Source organism: Myotis yumanensis, unplaced genomic scaffold, assembly GCF_028538775.1.
Source record: "Myotis yumanensis isolate MYYU_CA2020_CCGP unplaced genomic scaffold, mMyoYum1.0.hap1 SCAF_3, whole genome shotgun sequence".
In the NCBI taxonomy this organism is placed as follows: domain Eukaryota; kingdom Metazoa; phylum Chordata; class Mammalia; order Chiroptera; family Vespertilionidae; genus Myotis; species Myotis yumanensis.
This window is the reverse complement of record NW_027223754.1, coordinates 202,908,426-202,933,939: the sequence shown is the minus strand read 5'-3', so window position 1 is coordinate 202,933,939 and position 25,514 is coordinate 202,908,426. Positions and strand designations below refer to the sequence as shown.

Genomic DNA, 25,514 nt, shown 5'->3' with positions numbered 1-25,514 from the left:
AGCTCTTTTTGCCACACATCAAGTATCAAATTTTGGATGCCTCAAATCAGAAAATGAATAGAATTGATTCATATGTTATACAACAAGTCAATTCAATTATTAATGAATGGCAGTATGGTGTAGTATATTGGATGTAGAGCCAGACTGTGTAGGCTTGAATTATGGCCTCCCACCACACTAGTTTAGGCAAGTACAGCAGCTCTTTGAATTATGTCATTTTACTAGAACGTTGATGAGATGCCATAGGAACTTAAATATTATTTATAACAATTAACCTATGGTAAAATTGACTTTGTTATAAATCTTTTTACTTAAAGTCACAGACTCTATAGGTGATGTTAAATAGGACTTACTGTAATTTCTGTGTGCCTTAGTTTCCTCATCTATAAAAATAATAGTACCTACTTTATAGCCTTGTTGTGAGGATTAAATGTGTTAATATTCATACAGTGCTTGGAGTGATGATGGGCATGTAGTATGTGTTATCTGCTAATATTTAATAACAACTATATTGATATAATTCACATATCATAAAGTTCAGTTAAAGTATACAAATCATTGGTTTTTAGTACATATATTCACATTTGTTCAACCACCTGATTTTAGAACATTTTCATCATCCCTAAAAGAAATCCAGTGGCCATTAGCAGTAACTCCTCAATTCCCTTTTCCCTAGAGCCCCTGGGCAACCACTAACCTACTTCCAGTCACTACAGATCTCCTATTTTAGACATTCGTATGAACGAAATCATACATTTTGTGGCCTTTTGTCTGGCTTCTTTCAGTTGGCATGTTTCCAAGGCTCATACACACTGTAGCACTTAGCAGTTACTTTTTTTATGGCTAGGTAATATTCCATTATATGGATATGACACATTTTTTAATCCATTCACAAGTTGATGGTTATATGGGTTGTTTCCATCTTTTGGCTATTATAAATAATGCTGCTGTGTATATTTTTGTGTGGACACATATCTTCATTTCTTTGGGGTAGATACTTAAGAGTGCAATTGCTGGGTCATATGGTAACTCTAGAAACTGCCAGACTATTTTTCAAAGTGGCTGCACCACTTTACATTCCCACCAATAACATGAGGTTTCTAATTTCCCCACATCCTTGTAAACTTATTTTCTGACTTTTTTATTCTAGCTATACCAGTAAGTGCAAAATAGTATTTCATTGTGGTTTTGATTTGCATTTCCCTGATAATCAATGATGCTGAGTATCTTTTCATATATTTATTGGTCATTTGTGTATCTTCTTTGGAAAAATGTCTATTCAGATCCTTTGCCCATTTTTAAAATGGGTTGTCTTTTTATTATTAAGTTCTTTATATATTCTAGAATCTAGATACAAGTCTCTTGTCAAGATATATGATTTGCAAATACTGTCTCTCACTCTGTGGGCTGTCTTTTCACTTTCTTGATAAGGGCCCTTAAAGCACAAAAATCAACTTTAATGAAGTCCAGTTTATCTATTTCTTCTTTTGTTGCTTGTGCTTTTGTTGTCATATCTAAGAATTCACTGCCATGAAAATTTATCCCTATGTTTTCTTCTGAATTTTAGGGCTTTAGCTCTACATTTGGGTCTGATCCATTTTGAGTTAATTTTTGATGTGAAGTAAAGGTTCAACTACATTTTTTTTATATGTGGCTATACTAGTATAGTTGTCCCGACGCCATTTGTTAAAAGATGATCCTTTCCCCCTATTGAATGATCTTGTCACTCTTGTCAAAAATTAGTTGATCATAGACACATGAGTTCATTTCCGGACTCTTAATATTATTCCTTTGATATGCATATATAATTTATATTTATTTATCCTCATGAAAATACCACACTGTCTTGATTATTGTTGCTTTATAGTAAGTTTTGAAATTGGAAATCCTGAGTTCTCTGAGTTTGTTCTTTTCAAGGCTATTTTGGCTATTCTGCATTCTATGCAATTCCATATGAAACTCAGAGTTGGCTTGTCAATTTCTACAAAGAAGCTACCCAGGCCCTAGCCGGTTTGGCTCAGTGGATAGAGCGTTGGCCTGTGGACTGAAGGATCCTGGGTTCGATTCCAGTCAAGGGCACATAACTCAGTTACAGGCTTCTCCCCAGCCTGGGCCCTGGTTGCAGTGTATACAGGAGGCAACCAATCGATGTGTTTCTCTCACATCTATATTTCTGTTTTTCCTTCTCTCTTCCACTCTCTAAAATCAATGGAAAAATATCCTCGGGTAAGGGGGAAAAAAAAAAAGCTACCCAGGATTCTAAAAGGTGATGCACTGAATCTGTAGATCAATGTGGAAAGTATAGCGATCTTAGCCACAGTATATCTTCCAATCCATGAACATGGGATGTTTTTCCATTTATTTAGCTCTTTAATTTCTTTCAACAATGTTTTATAGTTCTCTATGTTATTTCCTTATTTGTTGCTCTGGGGCTTACTTAGCATATACATCTTATCAGAATCAGCTCCAGGTTTATATTAACTTAATTCTAGTGAGATATATAAATGTTGTTACTGCTATAGGTTGCTCTTCCTTTTCTTTCTGTGGCATTATTGTTATACTAGAGGCCCGGTGCACGAAATTTGTGCACTGGGGGGAGGGGGGGGGGGAGGATTGTCCCTCAGCCCAGCCTGAACCCTCTCCAATCTGGGACCCCTCGGGGGATGTCCAAATGCCGGTTTAGGCCCGATCCCTGTGGGCCTGATCCCTGTGGGATCGGGCCTAAACCAGCAGTTGGACAGCCCTCTCACAATCCTGAGCTGCTGGCTCCCAACCACTCGCCTGCCTGCCTGCCTGATTGTCCCTAACCGCTTCTTCCTGCCAGCCTGATCACCCCCTAACCACTCCTCTGCCAGCCTGAACAATGCCTAACTGCTCCCCTGCAGGCCTGGTTGCCCCTAACAGTCCTCCCCTGCAGGCCTGGTCCCCCTAATTGCCCTCCCCTGCAGGCCTAGTCACCCCTGCCTTTCCCTGACGGACTGGACCCCCCAACTGCCCTCCTTTGCTGGCCTGGTCCCCCCCAACTGCCCTCCCCTGCAGGCCTGGTCCCCCCAACTGCCCTCCTTTGCTGGCCTGGTCCCCCCCAACTGCCCTCCCCTGCAGGCTTGGTCCCCCCAACTGCCCTCCTTTGCTGGCCTGGTCCCCCCCAACTGTCCTCCCCTGCAGGCCTGGACCCCCCAACTGCCCTCCTTTGCTGGCCTGGTCCCCCCCAACTGCCCTCCCCTGCAGGCCTGGTCCCCCAACTGCCCTCCCCTGCCACCCAGTCACCCCCAACTGCCCTCCTCTGCCGGCCTGGTCCCCCCCAACTGCCCTCCCGTGCTGGCCACCTTGTGGTGGACATCTTGTGACCACATGGGGACGGCCATCTTGTGTGAGGGTGTGATGGTCAATTTGCATATTGCCTCTTTATTATATAGGATATACCTATAAACGGTTTCGAGTCCAACAATACATTATAATTATTACTTTATATAATTTTATCTTTTAAAGACTTTGAAGAAAGGAGAGCAACTATATATATACTGATAGCTTTTGTTATATTATTTATCATTGCTGGTTCTCTTGACGTATTCTTGAGGATTTGAGCTCCTATCTGGAGTCACATCCTTCATCTAATACAGGTTTGGTCTCAGTTACCTTTGTGCTATTTTTAGCAAATATATGACATTTCTATATGTTACTGGCTCAATAAATTATATATTGTTTTTTTAATATATTTTATTGATTTTTTACAGAGAGGAAGGGAGAGGGATAGAGAGTTAGAAACATCGATGAAAGAGAAACATCAATCAGCTGCCTCCTGCACACCTCCTACTGGGGATGTGCCCGCAATCAAGGTACATGCCCTTGACTGGAATCGAAACTGGGACCCTTCAGTCCTCAGGCTGACGCTCTATCCACTGAGCCAAACCAGTCAAGGCATACATATTGTTTTATATAAATGCTTTTAAAATCAGTTAAGAGAAGGAAAAGAAATATGCACTTAAATTGTCTTTTATAATTACATTTTACAATCACCTCTACCAGTGCTCTTTGTGTGGGTTCAAATTGCTGTTTGTAGTCACTTTCAGTCTGAAAAACTTTTAGTACTTCATATAAGGTGGGTCTTGAACAAATTATTTCAGTTTTTCATTTATCTGGTGTCTTTATTGTCAAAAGAGCACTCTGCTGATATAGGTTTCTTGGTTGAGGTTTTTTTCCTTTGAGCTCCTTAAATATGTTATCCCACTGCCTCTGGCCTACATTTCTGGTGAGACATCAGCTGTGTATCTTACTGAGGTACCATTGTAAGTGGCAAGTCATTTTTCTTTTGCGGCTTTCAGGATTTTCTCCTTTTCTTTGGCTTTCAGCATTTTTATTATGATGTATCTGTTTTTAGATTTCTTTGAGTATATCCTACTCAGACATTATTGAGCTTCTTGGGTGTTGTTTTCCAATAAATTTGTCAAGTTTGTGTTTTTTTTTTTCAAATTATAGAGAAAGTTTATTTACAAAGTTATAGAGGTAGTAAAAGTGAGACAGCTGCACTGTGTAGGCTCAGGAAACAATTACAGAAGTGAAAGGGCCCTTGGAGCTTAGGAGAGAGAAAGACAAAGGTAACAGGGGAAAAGAGGAGGAAAGAAAAGGCACTTCTGAGTTCCACAGAGGGAAAACATTTTAATTTTGGCAAGTTTTTAGCCATTATTTCTTCAAATATTTTTTCTCTGTTCTTTACCTTGTATATTCACTATTGATCTATCTTCAAGTTTGCTTATTCTTTCTTCCACCAGTTTGAATCTAATGCTCAACCCTTTTAGTGAATTCTATTTCAGTTATTGTACTTTATTGCACTTTTTAATGTCAAAATTAAAGAGAGAGAGAGAGAGAGAGAGAGAGAGAGAGAGAGAGAGAGAAACATCGCTGTGAGAGAGAAACATTGATCAGTTGCCTTCCACATGTGCCCCAACTGGGGACCAAACCTGCAACCCAGGTATGTGCCCTGACTGAGAATCGAATCGGCAATCTCTTGGCACACAGGACAATGCTCAACCTACTAAGCCACTCCAGCCAGGCTTTTTTTTTTCTTCTAAATGATTATCTTTAAAGTTACTAGTTTCTAAATGAGAACTGTACTTGCATCATGTATCAAAATATTCCCTAAGTTAAAGATGCCAAATAAAATTTGAGTCAAATTTGCAAGGCTTATAAATTCATTTGTTTTAGCGAAAATTAGAGTTGAACAGAACTTCAAATGACTAAAATAAGTTTAAAAGGCTTTCATACCCAACATCCATCCCTCAAGTTATTTCTAAGCATGGACCCACACTATAGGATTAATGTTTCTATGTTGGCACATTTTCCATGGGGTGACCTCATATAAAAATTTATCAATTTATTTTCTATAGCTCACAGTGGTAATCCTCCATATGCACCTGTAGCTGAGAAAGTGCCAAATCAACACCATAACCAACTTATGAACCAAAGCCTAACACAGGACCTGGAACGTAGAAATTACTGAAAAAACACTTACGGACTACAGATATCTCCACTAATATGCCAAGTCTGGAAGGAAAAGTTGAAATAAAATATTTCAAATGGTAGCATGGAACTCTGTGTTCATATAAATTTATTTCACTCCATAAACTGAGTCTATAGGTGATACTATCTCTAAACGTGGCATTTTTATGTTCCTCTAAAACAGCGGTTCTCAACCTGTGGGTCGCGACCCCTTTGGTGGTCGAACGACCCTTTCACAGGGGTTGCCTAAGACCATCCTGCATATCAGATATTTACATTACGATTCATAACAGTAGCAAAATTACAGTTATGAAGTAGCAACGAAAATAATTTTATGGTTGGGTCACAACATGAGGAACTGTATTTAAAGGGCCAGAAGGTTAAGAACCACTGCTCTAAAAGGAATGTGTAAGATAATCAAGAAGGCTCAATTTTAGAGAAAATAAATATTTTTTTAAAAAAGTATTGGTCTTTGCTTATGCCTCCAATCATCATACTATATAAAAGAATATAATATGTGACATATATATAACATATGTCACATATTATATTATCATATTTTTATAGCATTATAATCTACTATAATATAATAGAAGTTTAAATTACAGACCAGGAAAAAAAAAGTATCATCCACAGTAATAATATTCAAATAGTCACCATTTAGTGAATTTTCTTGTAATCACTTTTCTTTGTATAGCTTTTATTAGTCTTATACATGGTTGTGATCATACTGTATGAATACTCTTGTATCCTGCTTTTTCAGTAAACAACATTATGAGATGTGCTTGAGATCCTGCTGTATAGTTAAGAGAATATCAAACTCAACACCAAACAATATGTGCATGTCATAAGAATTCTGGTCTCCACTCAATTTCCAAGTTCCTTTCATTCATTTAATAGGTGTTTATATTGTAGGTGCCTATTTTGTGCCACATGCAGTGCTGGGAGATGAAAATACAAAGAAGTAAGCAAGCACATGCTTGTCCTCAAAGAATTCTCAGCTCAGCAATTACTCTCTGCCTTCTCAGAAATTTGGCTTACCTATGTGAGTTTGAAGGTAATAAAAGAAATGCTTACAATTTGGCTATTTTTAACTTCATTCTTTTGAGGAAAATTACTATATACAAAGATTTATCTTAAACAACAACTGAAGTTTTCCACATTTTATCTAGTTATATTCTCATCTTACAGGTGAAAGAGCTGTAATTTTTTTGCTCATTTTGTGACATGTATTTTTCAACATGTATTGCAATTATGTACTAGTCCATTGGTCTTGAGATCAATGTGTTTCAGAAACCAATATAAGAGCTTTCATTTCTTCAAGATGTAAATTTTTAGATTATTCATACATCCCCATCCTACGTATTTCCATGATATATTTGTTTGTGCTGGCAGAAAATCATAGTCTACCAATTTAGATAGCAAATGTAAAGCAAATGCTTCAGTAAGCACAGGTGCTTACATCCAAATGTCTAATGATCCACATGCACCTGGAACTATTTGCATATATGCACAAGCATTAGCAGTTGTAACTGACTTTATTTGGAAAAATTTAAGCACGCCTAGTAATTTCCTTTGTTATCTTCCAATTTAAGTCTCGTTGCCTAAATGGTGTCTCAAGATATGAAATAAGAGATAAAACAAGGTTTTGAGCCATAATTTCAAACCTTATGAAATACACCTCAAGTGGTAATGAGTGGGAGCACTGAGCAGTGAAGGAGCCGTACACAATAGTCAGAAAATCTGTTCTCTATTTGAGGCTCCACCACTTACTAGTGACTGAGTTTTTGCAAGCTGTTATTAATGTGTTTTCATATCAATAAAATAGGGATGTTGACATTCTTGCCACACTTACAGCATTAGTGCATTACTATTACAAAGCAAATCTTTGTAAACATGCAAAACACTACATGAGTGTTAGAAACTGGGTCTATAGCTATTTCCTAAAAATCTCAGTATAATTTTTATTTTTTGAAAGGCTCTGTTCCCTTACATTTACTTCTAAGTTGTCACAAAGGTTTTACATAAGAAAGGTGTGTTTTTTAGAGACAGCACCCGTAGTTTATCAAAAGGGGTGCTGCAGTTACCAAGGAGCTACTGCATGAAGACTCCAGAGACATGTTTAAGAAAGAGAAAAAGAACTGGGGTAGCAAAACAAACTGGTAACTTGAATTCCTCTTATTTTCAGTCTGGGTTTAATGTGGAGACTTGCCCATTATTCTGTGTCTTTCGGCACTGAGAACTTAAAAAACTGTTAGGATATAGATCCTTTAGAAGCAGTCCAACAGTTAGGATTTCAAACTCTTTTTAGAGCCTTAGGCATGAAAGAGTCACTAATGGTTTTAACCACTGGAGACTGAAGTGGTTTTGTTTGTCAATGTTTTTCCGTTAATGAAGATTACCTAGCTAGGTCCCTAATGATATTTGTTTATATCAGAACTCCCAGGAAGCAGAAATCTGCACACTAGAACTAAAAATAACACCAGTACAGTCGTTACCATCTCCAATGATCTAAAAGGCAGTAAACACAATACTTTGAAAACGTTAGGTTTTGCTACTATCATATAGGAAATAAACATGCTTTATTAATAACTGTGTGGGAATTTTTTTCCCCCTCAACTGAAACTTAAATGAAGTAAGGGGATCTCTGTCTTAATGTATTTACTTTTATTTTTAATCCTCACCCGAGGATATTTTTCCATTGATTTTTAGAGAGAATGGAAGGGAGTGAGGAGGGTGGAGAGAGAGAGAAACATCAATGTGTGAGAGACACATCGACTGGTTGCCTCCCGTATTTGCCCTGACCTGGGCCGATATTGAGCCTGCAACCAAGGTATGTGCCCTTGACTAGGAATCAAACCCAATTACCTTAAGTCCATGGGCTAACGCTCCAACCACTGAGCCAAACCAGCTAGGGCATATTTACTTTGGTCAGAAAGCACCACCAAAAATTCTAGCGTCAGATTCCAAGGGACCATAAATCTAGATGTATTATGGATTCTCCCAACTCAATTAATTGAATAGCACTTGTCTTCCTAATCTGAATACCTATTATGAGTATGTCTTGTTAACAACATGCTTCTTTTCTTTCACTTAACCCTCTCTCTGATTAGCACATAATGGTCTGTCTCTCACACAGCCTCCTCTCTATCATATCATAGTATTCCATTATGTAGATATACCCTAGTTTCTTCAAATATTCCCTAACTGGAGGCCCGGTGCACAAAAATTTGTGCACTGGGGGGGGCGGGGGTCCCTCAGCCCGGCCTGTGCCCTCTTGCAGTCTGGGACCCCTCGGGAGATAACCACCTGCTGGCTTAGGCCTGCTCCTGGGTGGTAGAGGGCACGCCCAATCCCTAGGTGCAGCCCCTGGTCGGGCTCAGAGCAGGGCTGATTGGGGAGTTGGGGCGCCACCCCCTGTCATGCACAGAGCAGGGCGGATCGGGAGGTTGCGATGCCACCCTCAGTCACGCTCAGGGTAGGGCCGATTGGGGGGTTGGGGCACCGCCCCCTGTCACACTCAAGGCAGGGTTGATGGGGAGGTTGCAGCGCCACCCCCTGTCACGCACAGAGCAGGGCCAATCAGGGGGTTGGGGCGCTGCCCCCTGTCACGCACAGAGTAGGGCCGATAGGAGAGTTAGGGCACCGCCCCCTGTCACACTCAAGGCAGGGTCGATGGGGAGGTTGCAGCACCACCCCCTGTCACACACAGAGCAGGGCGGATCAGGGGGTTGGGGCGCCGCCCTCTATCACCCACAGAGCAGGGCCGATCAGGGGGTTGGGGCGCCGCCACTGTCACACTCAGGGCAGGGCCGATGGGGAGGTTATGGCTCTACCCTGTCACACACAGAGCAGGGCCTGTGGGGGGGGGGGGGGTGGTTGGGGCGCCGCACCCTGTCACACACAGAGCAGGGCGGATAGGGAGGTTGTGGCCCTGCCCCCTGTCACACACAGAGCTGCAGGGCAATCAGGGGGTTTGGGTGCTGCCCCCTGTCACGCTGATCCAGTGCCAGGAGGCCTCGAGGCTCCGCTGATCCCGGTGCTGGGAGGCATATTACCCTTTTACTATATAGGATAGAGGCCTGGGGGCCGGCTGATTTGTCCTGAAGAGTGTCCTGGATCAGGGTGGGGGTCCCCACTGGGGTGCCTGGCCAGCCTGGATGAGGGGATGATGGCTGTTTGCAGCAGGTCACACACCCTTCAGGGTGGGGGGTCCCCACTGGGGTGCCTGGCCAGTCTGGGTGAGGGGCTGAGGGCTGCTTTCAGGCTGGCGGTTGTTGACTGAAGCTCCCAACCGCTCCTTTTTTTTCTCTTTTTTAAATTTTATTCTGGACCAGCTTTAGCTCTGGCTCTAGCTCTGAGGCTTCGTTCTGGTTTGTTTGCCGTTCTATAATCGAAACAATGTATAACTTCAGCTCTGAGATCCCGGCAGGCTGAAAGCTGGTTTCTGGGGTTTTTTTAGCTTCTACATTTGCAACATAGTACATAGTTGCTTAGAGTTGCAACTCAGAGGCCGGCAAGTCAGGCGGGGAACGTTGGAGTCCGCAGTCACTGGAGCAAGCAAGCCTCATGTTCGCTTCCAGCTGCCTGGCTGCCGGCCGCCATCTTGGCTGACAGTTAATTTGCATATCTCCCTGATTAGCCAATGGGAAGGGTAGCGGTCGTACACCAATTACCATGTTTCTCTTTTATTAGTGTAGATTGCTGGACACTTGGTTGTTTCCAATCTTTTACTACCATGTACAATGCTTCAATGAGTAACTTTGTTTACTTGAGTTCAACCTATCCACAAAACAGATTTCTAAAAGTGGCACTGTCTGGTCAAAGGGCAAACTGCATCTGTAATTTTGGTAGATACTGCCAGTTTCTGTTCCACAGGATTTGTGCCATTTTGTATTCCCACCAAATGTGCAAGTACTTGTTTCCTGAAGACTATCTGTAAAAATACACATGCCTGGATTCCACGCCTCAAATTCTGACTCAGTAGATAGAGGGTCAGCCCTGAGCAGGCTATCATCAAAAAGTTCCCCAAATAGCACATTCCTGGTTGAGCACCCCAGTTCTAAAAGGAATTCTCATCTTATTTTCACTGTTCAGATCCACAAGAAAATCAGAGTTCAATCTTTAACTTCCAAAGTTTATATTCCATATCACCCCTTCAATCATAATTTTTGAGTGCCTACTATGTGCTGGACACTCTAGGTGTCAAGGACATAAGGGTAAATAATAATACCTGTCATCAGGGTCTAATAATGATACATATTTGAGACAATGTATAAGCATAGTGTTAGAGATTTACATGGAATTTTACTGAAATACTGAAAAGGGATACTTCACCTTAACAGGAATGCCAGAGGAGGCTTCCTGAAGGATGTACCCTGGAACTCCATTGGATTAACCAGGTAGAAAACAACATATGCGAAGGTAGAAAATAAGAAACAGAAAGGGTGGTATGTAACTGGAAATATTTCATATTGCTAGAGCATAAAATATAAGGGAGAGAAGTAAGCTGCAAAAGTAGGCAGAGATCAGGTCACTAAGCATCTAGGATGTCATGTTTAGAAGCTTGAACTTTTATAGGCAAAAAAAAAGTCACTCAGGGGTTTTAAAGGCTGGGAGTAACACGATTAGATTGTTGTTCTAGATTTATGGACAATGGACTAGAAGGGCACATAACTGGAAAAAGAGAGAGCAGGAAACTGGTGCGGTAATCCAGATGAAGGCTGGAATTAGGGTAGGGGTTAAAGGAGAGAATGGACTAAAGAAATCATAAGAGGTAAAGTGAGCAGGACATAGACATTAGATTTTGGAGGTGGAGGTGAAGAGAAGTTTGATTACAAGGTATTATCAAACCACTACCAAGAATAGCAACAGATTTAAGCTATTTTTCCAGGAGCAGTGATAGGTTTGCACTGATTCAGTCATGCTCTCTTATCTGGTCTTCGCATGTAATAGACCAAGGATAGATGTACGCAGACCAGCAAAACACACAGAATGGTGCATCACGCTCTAATCAACTAAGTAAAGCAAGCATAGGCAACCCAACAGGGAAACACACATTACATGGTCATATCTCTGATGCACCTTCACTTATAATTCCTCTATTGGTGAGTCTCTTGATTCCACTTTCATCTATGCCCCTGAAGTGACTTAGACAATTGCTGCAACATAAATAAATGTCAGACAGGGAACAATATGTGGCTAAGGGGCAGCAGTATGAACAGCTGTTTCCCCAAAGCTAAATGCAAAACATTTTGGGCAGCCTGCTGTCCTGCTGTTAAATGAACCCTTCCCATTTGCTCTAATTTATCCAAGTACTAGTATAATGGTCCTGTGAGGATGGAGCAGGAATGAGTTGCATGTACTAAACCTGGCACTTGCTTTCTTCTCAGAGTTCCTAAAAAACAAACTGGAGGGAAACTGAAAACTAAATAACCATCAGATGAAAACAAGTCCATTGTTTAGAAAGTTCATGAATGAAACACACACACACACACACACACACACACACACACACACTAAGGCTTACCTTTCTTTTATCTTCATCTGTTGGTTCAAATTTGAAAGTAGCCCTATGCTGAGGGAGGGGAAAAAAGGAAAACAATGTCATTTAAATACAGAGATTTTTAATTTTGGCTATGTTTAAAAATATATAATGTCTCTGTAAAAATGTTGCCTTCCCCATATCATATCTCACTTTTCTTATTAAAGTAAGAGAGATCGGCATGTAAGCAAATGATCTTAAGAAGTATAAAAGGACTACAGCAGAAATATATACCAAGGAGCACAGAGTGTCAAGCCTCTAACTGCCCAGGGAAATCTGGAATGCTCTGCATGCAGTATAGAGAATTTGAACTGGACCTTGGGGTATGAATAGAAGTTTGCCAGGAGGAAATGGAAAGCATTGCAGGAATAGAAACAAAGGCTCAGATGTGTGAAACAATATGATATATTTGTGAAATAAGCAGCTCTGTCAGAGTGAAAGCACAAATGTTAGGGGGTGGGAGGAGTAAAGAAAGATGAGAATTGAAAAGTAGATTGGATAGAGATTCGGAAGGTCCTTCCAATGCTGCTGAGGAGTTTGTACTTTCTTTGTCATATGTAATAAGAAATCATCAGATAATTATCGATAGAAAAGAGACTATTCAGACAAATATTCTGTAAGAATGAGGGTTTAATATTGTGGCTCCATCACTTACTAGTTAGTTCAGTAAGTAACAAACTCTCCATAACTGAATTTCTCATGTGAAAAGAGGGGGTACCTAGTTCACAGAGCTGCTATGAGGGTTAAAACTGCTATGGCATATAACTCACCATCTCAATGCCTGGCACATACTAAACAGTCAACATTAGGGTTATATTGATGGTGATGCCAATGATATTGAGGGGAAAAATAACTGAAAGAGAAGAGAGTGTCATGACTCCTAAAATGACTGCCGGGAACACTGTATTTTCCACTCTGTAGCTAAAATAGATGATGGAGTAAGCTGAGTTATCTACTGTCACAGAAAGAGTGATGATACCCAAAAACTAGAGCACAAAATTCCTCATTCTCCTCTCAAGTTTTAGTCAGAAGAACCAAGTGCTTTTATGAATCCTAAGCTTTCCTTTAAAAAAAAAGTCTGCAGTGAACATCTCTCTGCCTTTCCTTTGTATTCCCTCACTGGCCATACTAACAAACATTTACTGGCAACCCACCAGGAGTTAAGTACACTGAGTACTGAAGATATCATCATTACAGAGGGGTTCTGTATTGACAGCTTTGTAGAAGAAGAAATTTTTGAAATTAAATTTATGAGATGGAGAAGAAATGTTGACAGAGCAGAAGTTCTGAATATAAGAAATGGTCAGAGGGAGGACTTAGAGGTAAAAGAGACTGCTTCTTATATGGTATGCAAACCATACCATAAATTAAAATGAATTGTGTCAGGAGGTAGGGGCTGGATTTTAAAATTTACACTTGAACTGTAAGATAGGTAACAGGCATCCAGCAGAAGACTCTGAAAAAAATTTGAACAGTAGAGCATGCTGGAATATTTTGGCCAGTAGCTTACAGACCAGATCAAAAGAGAGCAAGACTGAAGACACAAAGCTCTCTGGGAAATGGTCATCAATAATCCAAGCATGATATTGCTGGCAGCAGTATAAACTGACACAAACTTTAAAAAAGAAAGTGATTTGGCAACACATGTTGGAAACCATAAAAATATTCATCCCCTTTGACCCAGAACTTCTACTCCTAAGAATTTACCCTAATGAAATTCATCCAGAATGAGAGAAAAATTACATATGTAAACATATTCACTGCAGTGTTATTATAGAAGAAAAGAGACAGCCTTGAATATCCAATAATATGAGATTAATTAAATAAACTGCTGTGCATCCACCTGATAGAATATTATATTACAACTAGAGGCCCGGTGCACAAAAATTTGTGCACTCGGGGGGCGGGGGGGTGTCCCCCAGCCCGGCCTGTGCCCTCTCGCAGTCTGGGACCCCTCGGGAGATAACAACCTGCTGGCTTAGGCCTGCTCCTGGGTGGCAGAGGGCAGGCCCAATCCCTAAGTGCAGCCCCTGGTCAGGCTCAGAGCAGGGCCGATTGGGGAGTTGGGGCGCCGCCCCATCATGCGCAGAGCAGGGCGGATCGGGAGGTTGTGATGCCACCCTCAGTCACGCTCGGGGTAGGGCCGATTGGGGGGTTGGGGCACCGCCCCCTGTCACACTCAAGGCAGGGTCGATGGGGAGGTTGCGGCGCCACCCCTTCACACACAGAGCAGGGCCAATCAGGGGGTTGGGGCGCTGCCCCGTCACTCACAGAGCAGGGCCGATCAGGGGGTTGGGGCGCTGCCCCCTGTCACTCATAGAGCAGGGCCCATCAGGAGGGTTGGGGCTCTGTACCCTGTCACACGCAGAGCAGGGTCAAGCAGGGGGTTGGGGAGCTCCCCCCCGTCATGCACAGAGCAGGGCCCATCAGGGGGTTGAGGAGCTCCCCCCTGTCACTCACAGAGTATGGCCGATAGGGGAGTTGGGGCACCGCCCCCTGTCACACACAGAGCAGGGCGGATCAGGGGGTTGGGGCGCTGGCCCCTGTCACTCATAGAGCAGGGCCCATCAGGGGGGTTGGGGCTCCGTACCCTGTCACACGCAGAGCAGGGTCAATCAGGGGGTTGGGGAGCTCCCCCCTGTCACGCACAGAGCAGGGCCCATCAGGGGGTTGAGAAGCTCCCCCCTGTCACTCACAGAGTATGGCCGATAGGGGAGTTGGGGCACCGCCCCCTGTCACACACAGAGCAGGGCAGATCAGGGGGTTGGGGCGCTGCACCCTGTCACACTCAGGGCAGGACCAATGGGGAGGTTATGGCTCTACCCTGTCACACACAGAGCAAGGCCCGTGGAGGGGGGTTGGGTGCCACCCTCTATCACCCACAGAGCAGGGCCGATCAGGGGGTTGGGGCGCCGCCACTGTCACACTCGGGGCAGGGCCGATGGAGAGGTTATGGCTCTACCCTGTCACACACAGAGCAGGGCCTGCGGGGGTGGGGGGTTGGGGCGCCGCACCCTGTCACACACAGAGCAGGGCCGATCAGGGGGTTGGTGCGCTGCACCCTGTCAAACACAGAGCCGCAGGGCAATCAGGGGATTGGGGAGCTCCCCCCTATCAGGCACAGAGCTGCAAGGCGATCAGGGGGTTTGGGCACTGCCCCCTGTCACGCTGATCCCGGTGCCGGGAGCCTCGCTGCTCCGCTGATCCCGGTGCCGGGAGGCATATTACCCTTTTACTATATAGAATAGAGGCCTGGTGCATGGATAGGGGCTGGCTGGTTTGCCCTGAAGGGTGTCCTGGATCAGGGTGGGGGTCCCCACTGGGGTGCCTGGCCAGTCTGGGTGAGGGGCTGAGGGCTGTTTTCCGGCTGGCGAGTGACTGAAGCTTCCAACAGCTCCTTGTTTTCTTTTTTTTTTTTTTTTTATTCTGGGCCAGCTTTAGCTCTGAGGCCTCGCTGCTGAAAACATCGATACAATGTTGCGGTCTGGCTGGCTTTCAGTCCGGCTGGTTTCTGGGGTTTTGTTTAGCTTCTTATTTGCAACATAGTACATAGTTGCTTAGAGTTGCAGCTGAGAGGCCAGCTAGTTAGGCGGGGAACGTTGGAGTCCACAGTAACTGGAGCAAGCAAGCCTCCCTGTTTGCTTCAGTGCATGGCTGCCGGCCGCCATCTTGGCTGACAGTTAATTTGCATAAGGATATGCTGATTAGCCAATGGGAAGGGTAGCGGTCGTACGCTAATTACCATGTTTCTCTTTTATTAGTGTAGATTTTAAAAAGATGGCTAAAAAGCTCTGAAACAACATGGCAAATTACGTATGATGGCATTAAGTGGAAACCATCAAATTATAGTTCTGTGTCTATGACGAAAGTATCTACATAAATATATGGATGCATTTGAACAATGCAAATATAAAAGCAGCTGTACAGGGTGATGGAATTTCTGGTGATTCTCTTCTTTACAAAACTCACTTTTGGTATATTATTTTTATAATTAAAAGGGAAATTTTAAAAATAAAAGATGAGCCCTGGCTGGTGTTGCTCAGTTGATTGGAGCATCCTCCCATACACCAAAAGATTGTAGATTTGATTCCCAGTCATGGCACATACCTAGATTGCAGGTTTGATACCCCATCAGGGCACATACCTAGGTTGCAGGTTCAATCCCCAGTAGGGGACATGTATAGGAGGCCTCCAATCGAGGTTTCTCTCTCACCTCTCTACCTCTACCCACCCCCCCCCCCCGCCCCCATTTGTTCTCCTCTCTTAAAAAGAAAGAGAGAGAGAGAGAGAGAGAGAGAGAGAGAGAAATCAATAAGTATATTCTCAGGTGAGGATTAAAAATAAAATAAAAAATGAAGGGCCCTAACCGGTTTGGCTCAGTAGATAGAGCATCGGTCTACAGACTGAAGGGTCCCAGGTTCGATTCCGGCCAAGGGCATGTACCTTGGTTGCAGGCACATCCCCAGTAGGAGGTGTGCAGGAGGCAGCTAATCGATGTTTCTCTCTCATCGATGTTTCAAACTCTCTATCCCTCTCCCTTCCTCTCTGTAAAAAATCAATAAAATATATTAGAAAATAAATTTAAAAAATAAAAATAAAAAATGAAGGAATGAACAAGAAGAAAAGGAAGGAAGAAGTTGTAAATCTGAAGACTATAACTTAGGAATTTATAGACATGAAGTTTAGTAAAAACCAACATTAGATAAAAGACAAAGAAGCACCAGAATCAAGCTAGGCTTGTAAACTGAAGCTTAGTAAATATCCAATACAAATGAAAATAAGTTGTACTTAGAAACCAAGAAAGCTTATTCTGTGCCATTATATGTGAATTCCATAAACTATCTGAAATAAATGTACCTAGTTGCCAATATAATGGTTCTTGTAAATATTTTTTAGCATTTATGGTAAGGGGATAAAAAAAGAAATCTTTTGGGGAAAAAACCCATTAAGTTATAAAAATGTATTTTTAACAGTTTCTACATGGAATTAATCTTTTAAGGTAATAATTTAGAATGGTACCAAGGACTAATTTTTCTGTTACTTTTTAAAAGCAAGGCTGATCTTGTCATAAAACTACAACTTTAAAAAAAAAAAAAAAGGGAAGAAAAGCTCTGTCTAAAGCTCTGAGAACCCTGTCTAAACAGCATGAGGGTTTAATTTAATTAGAAGGTATATTGGTATATGAGGCAATAAAATTGAATTTTGAATGTGCCAATCTACTCAGAAACTCAGCCTTCTAAGCTTGTTTGGATCCAAAGATATTTAAGGCTGAGTTCTTTTATCCAACTTAGATCATCCCTACCCTATTCAGTACCTCTAACCTTTATTCTCCCTCCTTTGTACAGCTGAAAGGAAGGGGAACTACATTTCTGGCTATAAATGCCTTTCTAGAACTGCTAGCCACCTCACCTCTACACACTTTATTTCCAGACAAGCAGGAGCAACAAGTCAAATATAAACTAAAGAGTAAAACCATTGTTCAATTTAGAGATCTAGTAAGGTACAACAGCTCAGTGACACACCAGACTCATTAGCAAGTTACTAAACTTTTCTACCAGTCAGAATTTCCTTCTTTACGTATAGCACCTTGCACATAGCAGGTGTCCAATAAGTGGCCACTATTGTCATCATTGCATGGCCTATGATGTGCCCAAATACTGAATTACTTATGGCAAGGGAACTACAGTTATTTCATAGATTTCTAAAGATACACTCCCACGGTACCGATACAAGGAAATTACTCTAACTGGGGTGGGGTGTGTGTGTTGCTGTGTTTCATAAATAGAGAGTACTTCTAGAACTAAATGTCAGTAACTTCGATTATACAACCCATCTGGAAATACGAACAAGGTATAACAAAGGAACAGCCCACTAAAATGCTCCTCTGTAAATATCTGCGGAATGAACTAAGTCAGAACTCAGCCTCAAGGTGGAAAGCAAGTCCTCTTACATGGTACAGGACATTTATATGCCCTAGTCCCGTGGTTGGCAAACTGTGGCTCGCAAGCCACATGCGGCTCTTTGGCCCCTTGAGTGTGGCTCTTCCTAAGCCTTAGGAGTACCCTAATTAAGTTAATAACAATGTACCTACCTATATAGTTTAAGTTTAAAAAATTTGGCTCTCAAAAGAAATTTCAATCGTTGTACTGTTGATATTTGGCTCTATTGACTAATGAGTTTGCCGACCACTGCCCTAGTCAAATGTGGAGGCTGTATTTCTAGAACTGTCCCAATATTAGGTCCCTATTAATCAGGTTCTTCTAGCACATAAATGAAGACCTCACTGCTATCAGTGTGGTTTTCCTCTCTTATGAGGACTACTCTTGGAGACCTACCTGCCTGAATCTTAAATAACTTTTACCTTTCATTTGGCTATAAACATGCCATACTTCGAATGTAGAATCATGTTGGAGCTCTCTATGGGCTAACATTTGCCAGGTATCTTCTATGGCCACCAGACCATCTCTCTGGTTATCATTACTGTTGATGACTCTAGGCCTCAGTTTCTTCACCTACTAACTGAGCGGGTTGGGTTGGATGCAATTATCTTTGAGACTCCTTCTAGTCTAAATATCCTGTGATTCAAGAACTATGATCCTACTGTGCATCTTGGGGTCCTGGATCACTATTTTTGTTGATAATCATAATGATGGCAACCAATTTCTCAATATTAAGTCTTTATCAGAATAGGCCCTAAAAGAGAAGAACGAGATTGGACAGCTTAGACTAGCACAATACATATTTCCCATAATAGCTCATTCTGTAACTGGAGTGGAGGTGATGAGGGTTCAACAGTAGCACTGGAAAACCTCTTTCTTCTGTTCTCAAAAACACAGAATAGACATGGAAAAGGCAACATGGCCTTGCGAAAAAGAGCTGTGGAAATGAAATCTGAAGACTAGGTCCACCACATCTAGCCATGTGCCCTTGAGCCTGTAGATCAGGGGTGGGGAACTTCTTTCCTGTCAAGGGCCATTAGAATATTTATAACATCATTTGGGGGCCATACAAAATTATCAACTTAAAAATTAGCCTGCTAATTTGGTCAAACACTTAATTAACTCACCCCTACTGCCTTGACAGGGCCAGACCAAATGATTTTGAGGGCCTTATATGGCCTGCGGGCTGGATATTCCCCATCCCTGCCGTAGATAGTCACTTTGTCTTTCTGAACCTCAATTTCCTATTCTCCCAAAAGGGAATACTTCCATCTCCCTCCTAAGTTTTAATGTAAGAGGATTCTATATGATGACATGTGAAAGTACTTAGGATAACAGGCACTCAATAAATGTTAACAGGTGAATTGAGAAGAGAGGAAAAGAACAACCACCTTTCCTATTTTTTTAATACTTTTTAAAAAATACTTTCCTATACTGAGTCAACCAGCATTATGCCCTTGAGAAACAGACAAGTATCTTTTTTTTTTCTGGGATAAATAGATCTTGCCTCTCCCTATGATAACCAGGATCAGTGAAAAAAGTAAGAAGGCTTAGAAATTAGAGTCTCTGTAACACAGTAGAAATTAGAGCCAGATAGGTAACTGCTGCTCTAAATATGGTACACGGTGTTTTGCTACCCATCAGAAAATACAAGGGTCAAGGAAAAAGAGAAAGATTGGAGTATACTCCCTAATTTTTCTTATGTCAACTAGGTCAACTCAGTGGCACATATTTAATTCCTACCTTTTTTTGTTAAAAAACTAACAGTTATGGGTTCTTAGAGACAGGCACTACTCTAAGTGCTTTACACATATAACTCATTTAAGCCTGGCAACATGTAGGTACTATTATTATTCCTGTTTGGTAGAAGAATAAACCGAGGCAAGGAAAGTTAAGTAACTTGCCCTAGGAACGTGGTCGGCAAACTGTGGCTCGCAAGCCACATGCTGCTCTTTGGCCCCTTGAGTGTGGCTCTTCCACAAAATACCACATGCGGGTGTGCACGTACAGTGCGACTGAAACTTCGTGGCCCATGCGCAGAGGTCGGTATTTTGTGGAAGAGCCACACTCAAGGGGCCAAAGAGCCACATGTGGCTCGGAGCCGAAGTTTGCCGACCACTGCCCTAGGGCACAGGGATGGTGAATTGAGAATCAAGAGTCTAGGCCAGTGATGGCGAACCTTTTGAGCTTGGCGTGTCAGCATTTTAAAAAACCCTAACTTAACTCTGGTGCCGTGTCACATATAGAAAATTTTTCATATTTGCAACCATAGGAAAACAAAGACTTATATTTTTGATATTTATTTTATATATTTAAATGCCATTTAACAAAGAAAAATCAACCAAAAAAATGAGTTCGCGTGTCACCTCTGACACGCGTGTCATAGGTTCACCATCACTGGCCTAGGCAGTCTGGCTCAAGAGCCTGTGCTTGGGCCACAGGACTTCTTGATACCTTGATCATCAGAACTGTAACACCCCGAGTGAATGCCTCCAGGGGCACTGGGCTCAGTGTTTGGCATTATAGTAGTACTTCATTTAATTTAAGCCTCAAAATAACTTAGGTGATATTTTTCCTATTTTACAGATAAGGACACTGAGACTCAGGTCCTTATTCATAGTTGTGGAGCTAATAATGGCAGATCTAAAACAAGATTTATCTGACTCCAAATTCCACCTTCGTTCAACTATATTTGACTGCTTCCTTTTGAGGACTGGCTTTATTAGAGAAATAAGGTAATAAAGAACATGGCCCAAACAATGAACTACATTCTCTCTATACATCATTCATTTCCCTTCTTGGTTAGACTCCTCAACCCCCCATAACCCCCTCTTATTCTAACCATTTTTAAAATAAATTTTTCCAGATAGGGAAAATGAAGCACATGGTATCCAGCTTTTTCAGAGTTTCAGATTCCATATCCTATCCAGCTGGACAATTTAATTCCACCTCCCCATTCTTATTGCCGGACCACAGCAATCATACTTCCCCTTCCTATTCATCTGCCTCAATGTCTTTCGCCTTGAGGGGCAAAGTCCCACTGCCAATGTGAAATTCAGCTATTTTCTCTGCACCTATTTTTCTATTTTTTCTGGCCCTACTATAATCAGCATTAAACATGAGAACTCTTTTCTGAAGGAGCTAATTGACTCAGTTTGGAGCAAGTCAGATTTTCAGGCTTGGCCCAAAAAGTTCAAGCCTCCCAAACACTTTAGGAATATCCCCTTTAAAAAATACATATTCGGCCCTGGCCGGGTGGCTCAGTTGACTGGAGTGTCGTTCCATATGCCAAAAAAGGTTGAGGTTTGATTCCAGGCCAGGGCACATACCTAAGTTGTGGATTCGATCCCTGGTCAGGGTGTGTACTAGAGGCAACCGATAGATGTTCCTCTCTCTCTCTCTCCCTTCCTTCCTCTCTCTAAAAAATTAAAAAACATATCCTTGGGTGAGGATTAAAAAAACACATATATTTAACATTACAACTTTAAAGGCATCCCCAGTGTGAAAGGGGAGCTGGAGATGTCCAGAATTTAAGTTGACAGCACTTGACCAGGAGTGGTAACCAACCTGGAGGAGATCAAGGGGAGGGAGAGGTAAGTTGGAGGAAGCAAATCTGGAGTTCCAATAGGTTTAGACATGAAGGGGAGAAAGAATATTAAAAGCGATGATAAGATCCAGTTAGAGGGTTTTCCTCCTCCCTTCCTATGGAAGAAAAGGTTTTCTTTATTGCTAGATATGTGTCATACAGTAAGTGCTAAGTAAATACTAACTGATTCAACACAATGGCAAGGTTTCTGTTGTATTTCTTTCTTTTGAAAATCACTTTGCAGTGCTTCAAATCTTTTTTTGGAGAGCAGTTATAAATCAAGTAAAATGAATATAATCTCCACAATATGTACAACTATGCATTAAATGAATTCCTCCTAAATTAGGTAAACAGGAAACACTAAAGTGTATCCAAAAGTGAAGGAGCTAAGCTATGAAGAGAAATGAATCCATGCATCATCTCAAAGAAATCAGGATAGTCCTGTAGAAACAGTAGTCAGACAACCTAAATTCAAATCTCGGCCCCATCTCTCAATGGCTGTGTGAATTTGGGGCAACTTTACCCTAAATTTTATCATTTGTGAAATGGGAATACCACCACTTTCCTCAAAGTGCTGTTGGGAAGATTACTTGGGAATGAAGGTGTATTATTTTTGGATCTCCACCCAGAGCAGAAATGGCATACTGGCAGCTCAATAATACAAAGTGCATGAAAGTGCAGTGGTGGGCACATAGCGAACACAGAAGAGGAAATTATGAATGGAAGCAAATAAAAGGAAGAAAGATGTTCTATCTAGGGTGTGACTGGTGTTGGGTGTGTTTTCACAGAGGGAGTAGTCAGTCATTTCTTATAAAGTAGTCTTCTTAATGGAAGAATAACGGTGTGGTATGCTACCTTTTGAAGTGAGCATGTAAAATTCCTGGAAGGATCAGCAACGGAAAGCTAACGGTTTCAGGAGAGAGATTCAGAGAAGTGGCTGGGATTTATAACAAGATACCTTTCTACCGCAGAGTTGTACAGTGGAAAGAACAATGAATGGTTTGAAGACCAAGGCTGGAATCCCAGCTCCCAACCATGACCTTGGACAAGTTACTTAACCAATCAAGAATCTCAGTTGCAAAACGCAGATAAAACCTCACAGGACTGCTGTCAAGATTAAATGAGATAAGGGATGGGAAAACTGTTAATGCGATACAAATAATAGGTATTATTAGGAGCTGGATTCTACCTTCACTTACAACATAGCATGTCCATGACCTTGGCATGATTTCAGTTCTTTGCGCCTCGGTTTTCTCATCTATAAAATGGGGAGGATCATACCATCGACCCCATAAACACTCTGAGAATCAAGTCAGACCACATACGAGACATCACACCTTGAAAACGGTACAGGTACATAAAGAACGACTATCGTGGCCGGTAACGTTTTATGCATGTCGGGGTCCGTGGTTAAGCAAATATTTTTATGCTACACAGGTGAGGAAGCCTCGCGTGCATTTATGCATCCAAGAGTGGGGCACAGGGCACAGACGCACATCCACGGACTCCGGGGGTGTGACCTGCGCGCTTGGGAGGACGGACCGCAGGACCGGCTGCTGGGCCGGAATCAGAGGAGTGGGCGCCAGAGTGGGGGCAGGGGGGTGCAGGATGCACGGCTGGGCAAGGCTGGGGGCACAAACACCCATGTCCACGCCGGAAACATTTTCGGGGGAGAGCGATGCGCATCCCCGGAATGAGGGGGTGGGAAGGGATGCGCGTGCAAGCCCGGGGGGCGGCCGGGGGTGCCACACCGCAAGCCGGGGGCCAGGGCTCTTTACCTTATCGCTGTAATCCCTCAGGACCCGCTCGATAGCCCCCGCCTCGCCGGCCCGGACGATGTACAGGGCGCGCTCCTCATCCATGGCCGCAGGTGCGGGGGAGCCGCGGCCGCTCTGCGCGCCCGAGCCGCTGCCTCCAGGTAAACGCCTCGCGCCCCCGCTCGCTCGCTCCTTCCCAGCTTCCTTCCTTCCCTCCTTCCCTCCCTCCCTCCTGCCTCCAACCCGCCAGCCTCCGCCCGGGCAGGCCCGACGTCACCGCCCCTCAACTTTCACCCCGCGACGTCACCGGTCCCCCAGCAACCAGCGTCCCGCGGCCGCCCCTGACCAGGCCCAGGACTCGACCGAGGCCTGCCGAGCGGCCTGAGGGGGGTCAGGCCCGAGGTCCTGCTGGCTTTTCTGCCTCTCCCTCCCTCGAAGCAGCCAGCCTTTTAAGTGGGCTTTCACGGACAGCACTGTTCCCACCTGACCCTCCTCTATGAATCATTCTTCTCAGCTGACGAGAACGACCCGGCTCGTCCCCGCCCCTCTAAGAGACAGCAGCTGAGTGGACTACAACTCCCTGCGTGCAATGGGGTCATCCCACGGTCCCATCCAATATGCTGGAGTGCCGAATGGCATGCCGGGATGAGTAGTCATCCAGCGGGAAAGGCTTCCCTCCAAAGGCATGCTGGGAACTGTGGTCCTGCGGAGGCCGGAAACAAGAGTCCCACGGGCCCGGAGGCCAGCGGCCAAGAAACCGTTAGGGGGTGGGTCTGAGCGTGGGCCCGGCCTCCTTTTTGTTCCTTACGGAGCTGGCTGTCCTGCCGGAGCCCTGGCTGGTCGGACTGGTTGCCATTCGCGGAAGCTGGCTCCCTTTGGTGGGAACTGTGAAGCACCGGTTTAATTCCCACTTTTCTCGTTTAGCGGTTTCGGTCTCTGTCAGATTCTTTCCTTCCTCCCTTGTTTGCGGTCTTGTAATGTATTCAGCTACGGGTCGTGTGGGAAATCGCAGGTAGTTATCTAGATAAAGGGGGACCAGCGATTTTTTAATACCGTTTATAAATATCATGTTGAATCTTTCAATTACAGTTGACATACAGTATTTTATTAGTTTCAGGAGTACACCCCCGTGATTAGACATTACATAACTTACCAAGTGATCATCCCGATATATCTCGTACCCATCTGACACCGTACATAGTTGTTAGGATGTGCTGTACTTGCGGGCCCTATGGCTATTCTGTAACCAACAATTTGTACTACTTCATCCCGTCACCTTTTGTCCATCCTCACAGCCCCCCTCCCATCTGGCAGCCGTCACCATGTGCTCAGAACCTATGGGTCTGTTTCTGTTCTGCTTGTTTGTTCTAGAGTCAGTCCATTGTTGCTAGATGCGTATTGATTGCCACGCTGTTCGTCATATTTTTTCTTCTTCTTAAGGAGGACCCCTTGACATTTCATGTGATCCTGGTTTGGTGGCGATGAACTCCCTCGGCTTTGTCTTGTCTGGGAAGCTCTATGCAGGCCCACCTCTGCTAAGTGTCTGCTGCCTGCAGGCAGCCTGTTCCTTTAGCGGTGGGTGCCACAGCCAATTGGCCACAGATGCAGCCAGCAAATATTTGCCAACCGATGCTGTGCCGGGCACTGTTCCATACGGCCCAGCGCTGTGTGGTGTGGAGACGGTGAGCCCCAAGTGAGTGCCTGCCCTGACCGAGCTTCAGTTCTAGTGCTGACCCCCTGAGCGGGGCACCGTTCTCATGTTCAGATGAGGAAACAGAGCCTCGGAGGGGCTAACAGATTAATCGACCAGCATTGCAGAATTTGGGAACTGAAGTTGTTCTTTTTGTTCTCCCAAGCTATTTGTTAGAGAGTGGGTGACGTTTCCAAGTGATTTCCAGTTTTCCATTCCAAGCAGCCTTTACCAGAAATAGTCTTTCATGCCTCCCCTGCCCACCTCCACCTCTTGAGCTGTGAAGAGAGGAACTAGAGGGGACAAAAATGTATTCATCTAATAATTGTTGGGTTTCTTCCATGGGTCAGATATTGTGCTAGGCTTTGGGGAATTTGGAGAGAAAACCAAATATGGAATCTGAGCTCATGGAGGTTTAGGTCTTTCTGTGGTTTATACTTTTCATGCAGCAAAAATTTATTGAGCATATTTGTTGAGCCAGGTAGGTGCTGTGTCCATAATT

The 25,514-nt window shown here is 43.4% G+C and overlaps 1 protein-coding gene across 8 annotated transcripts in view; it reads right to left on the bottom strand.

Moving 5' to 3' along the window:
* RIC8B (RIC8 guanine nucleotide exchange factor B) overlaps positions 1-23,552 on the bottom strand; it is a 111,605-nt gene extending 88,053 nt beyond the window's left edge. For 6 of the 8 annotated variants that reach the window (XR_011470859.1, XR_011470860.1, XR_011470861.1 and 3 more), the window contains exons 1-2: positions 23,344-23,552; positions 12,026-12,073 (exon numbers count right to left, since the gene is read on the bottom strand). Coding sequence is in view for 4 of the 8 variants with exons in the window: in XM_070410974.1 (XP_070267075.1) it covers positions 12,026-12,073; positions 23,344-23,427 (132 nt within the window). In the remaining 4 variants the exon portion in view is untranslated. The remainder of the gene's footprint in view (positions 1-12,025; positions 12,074-23,343) is intronic. The other 2 variants (XM_070410972.1, XM_070410975.1) reach the window with 1 other exon arrangement.
* Positions 23,553-25,514: the final 1,962 nt, after the last annotated feature.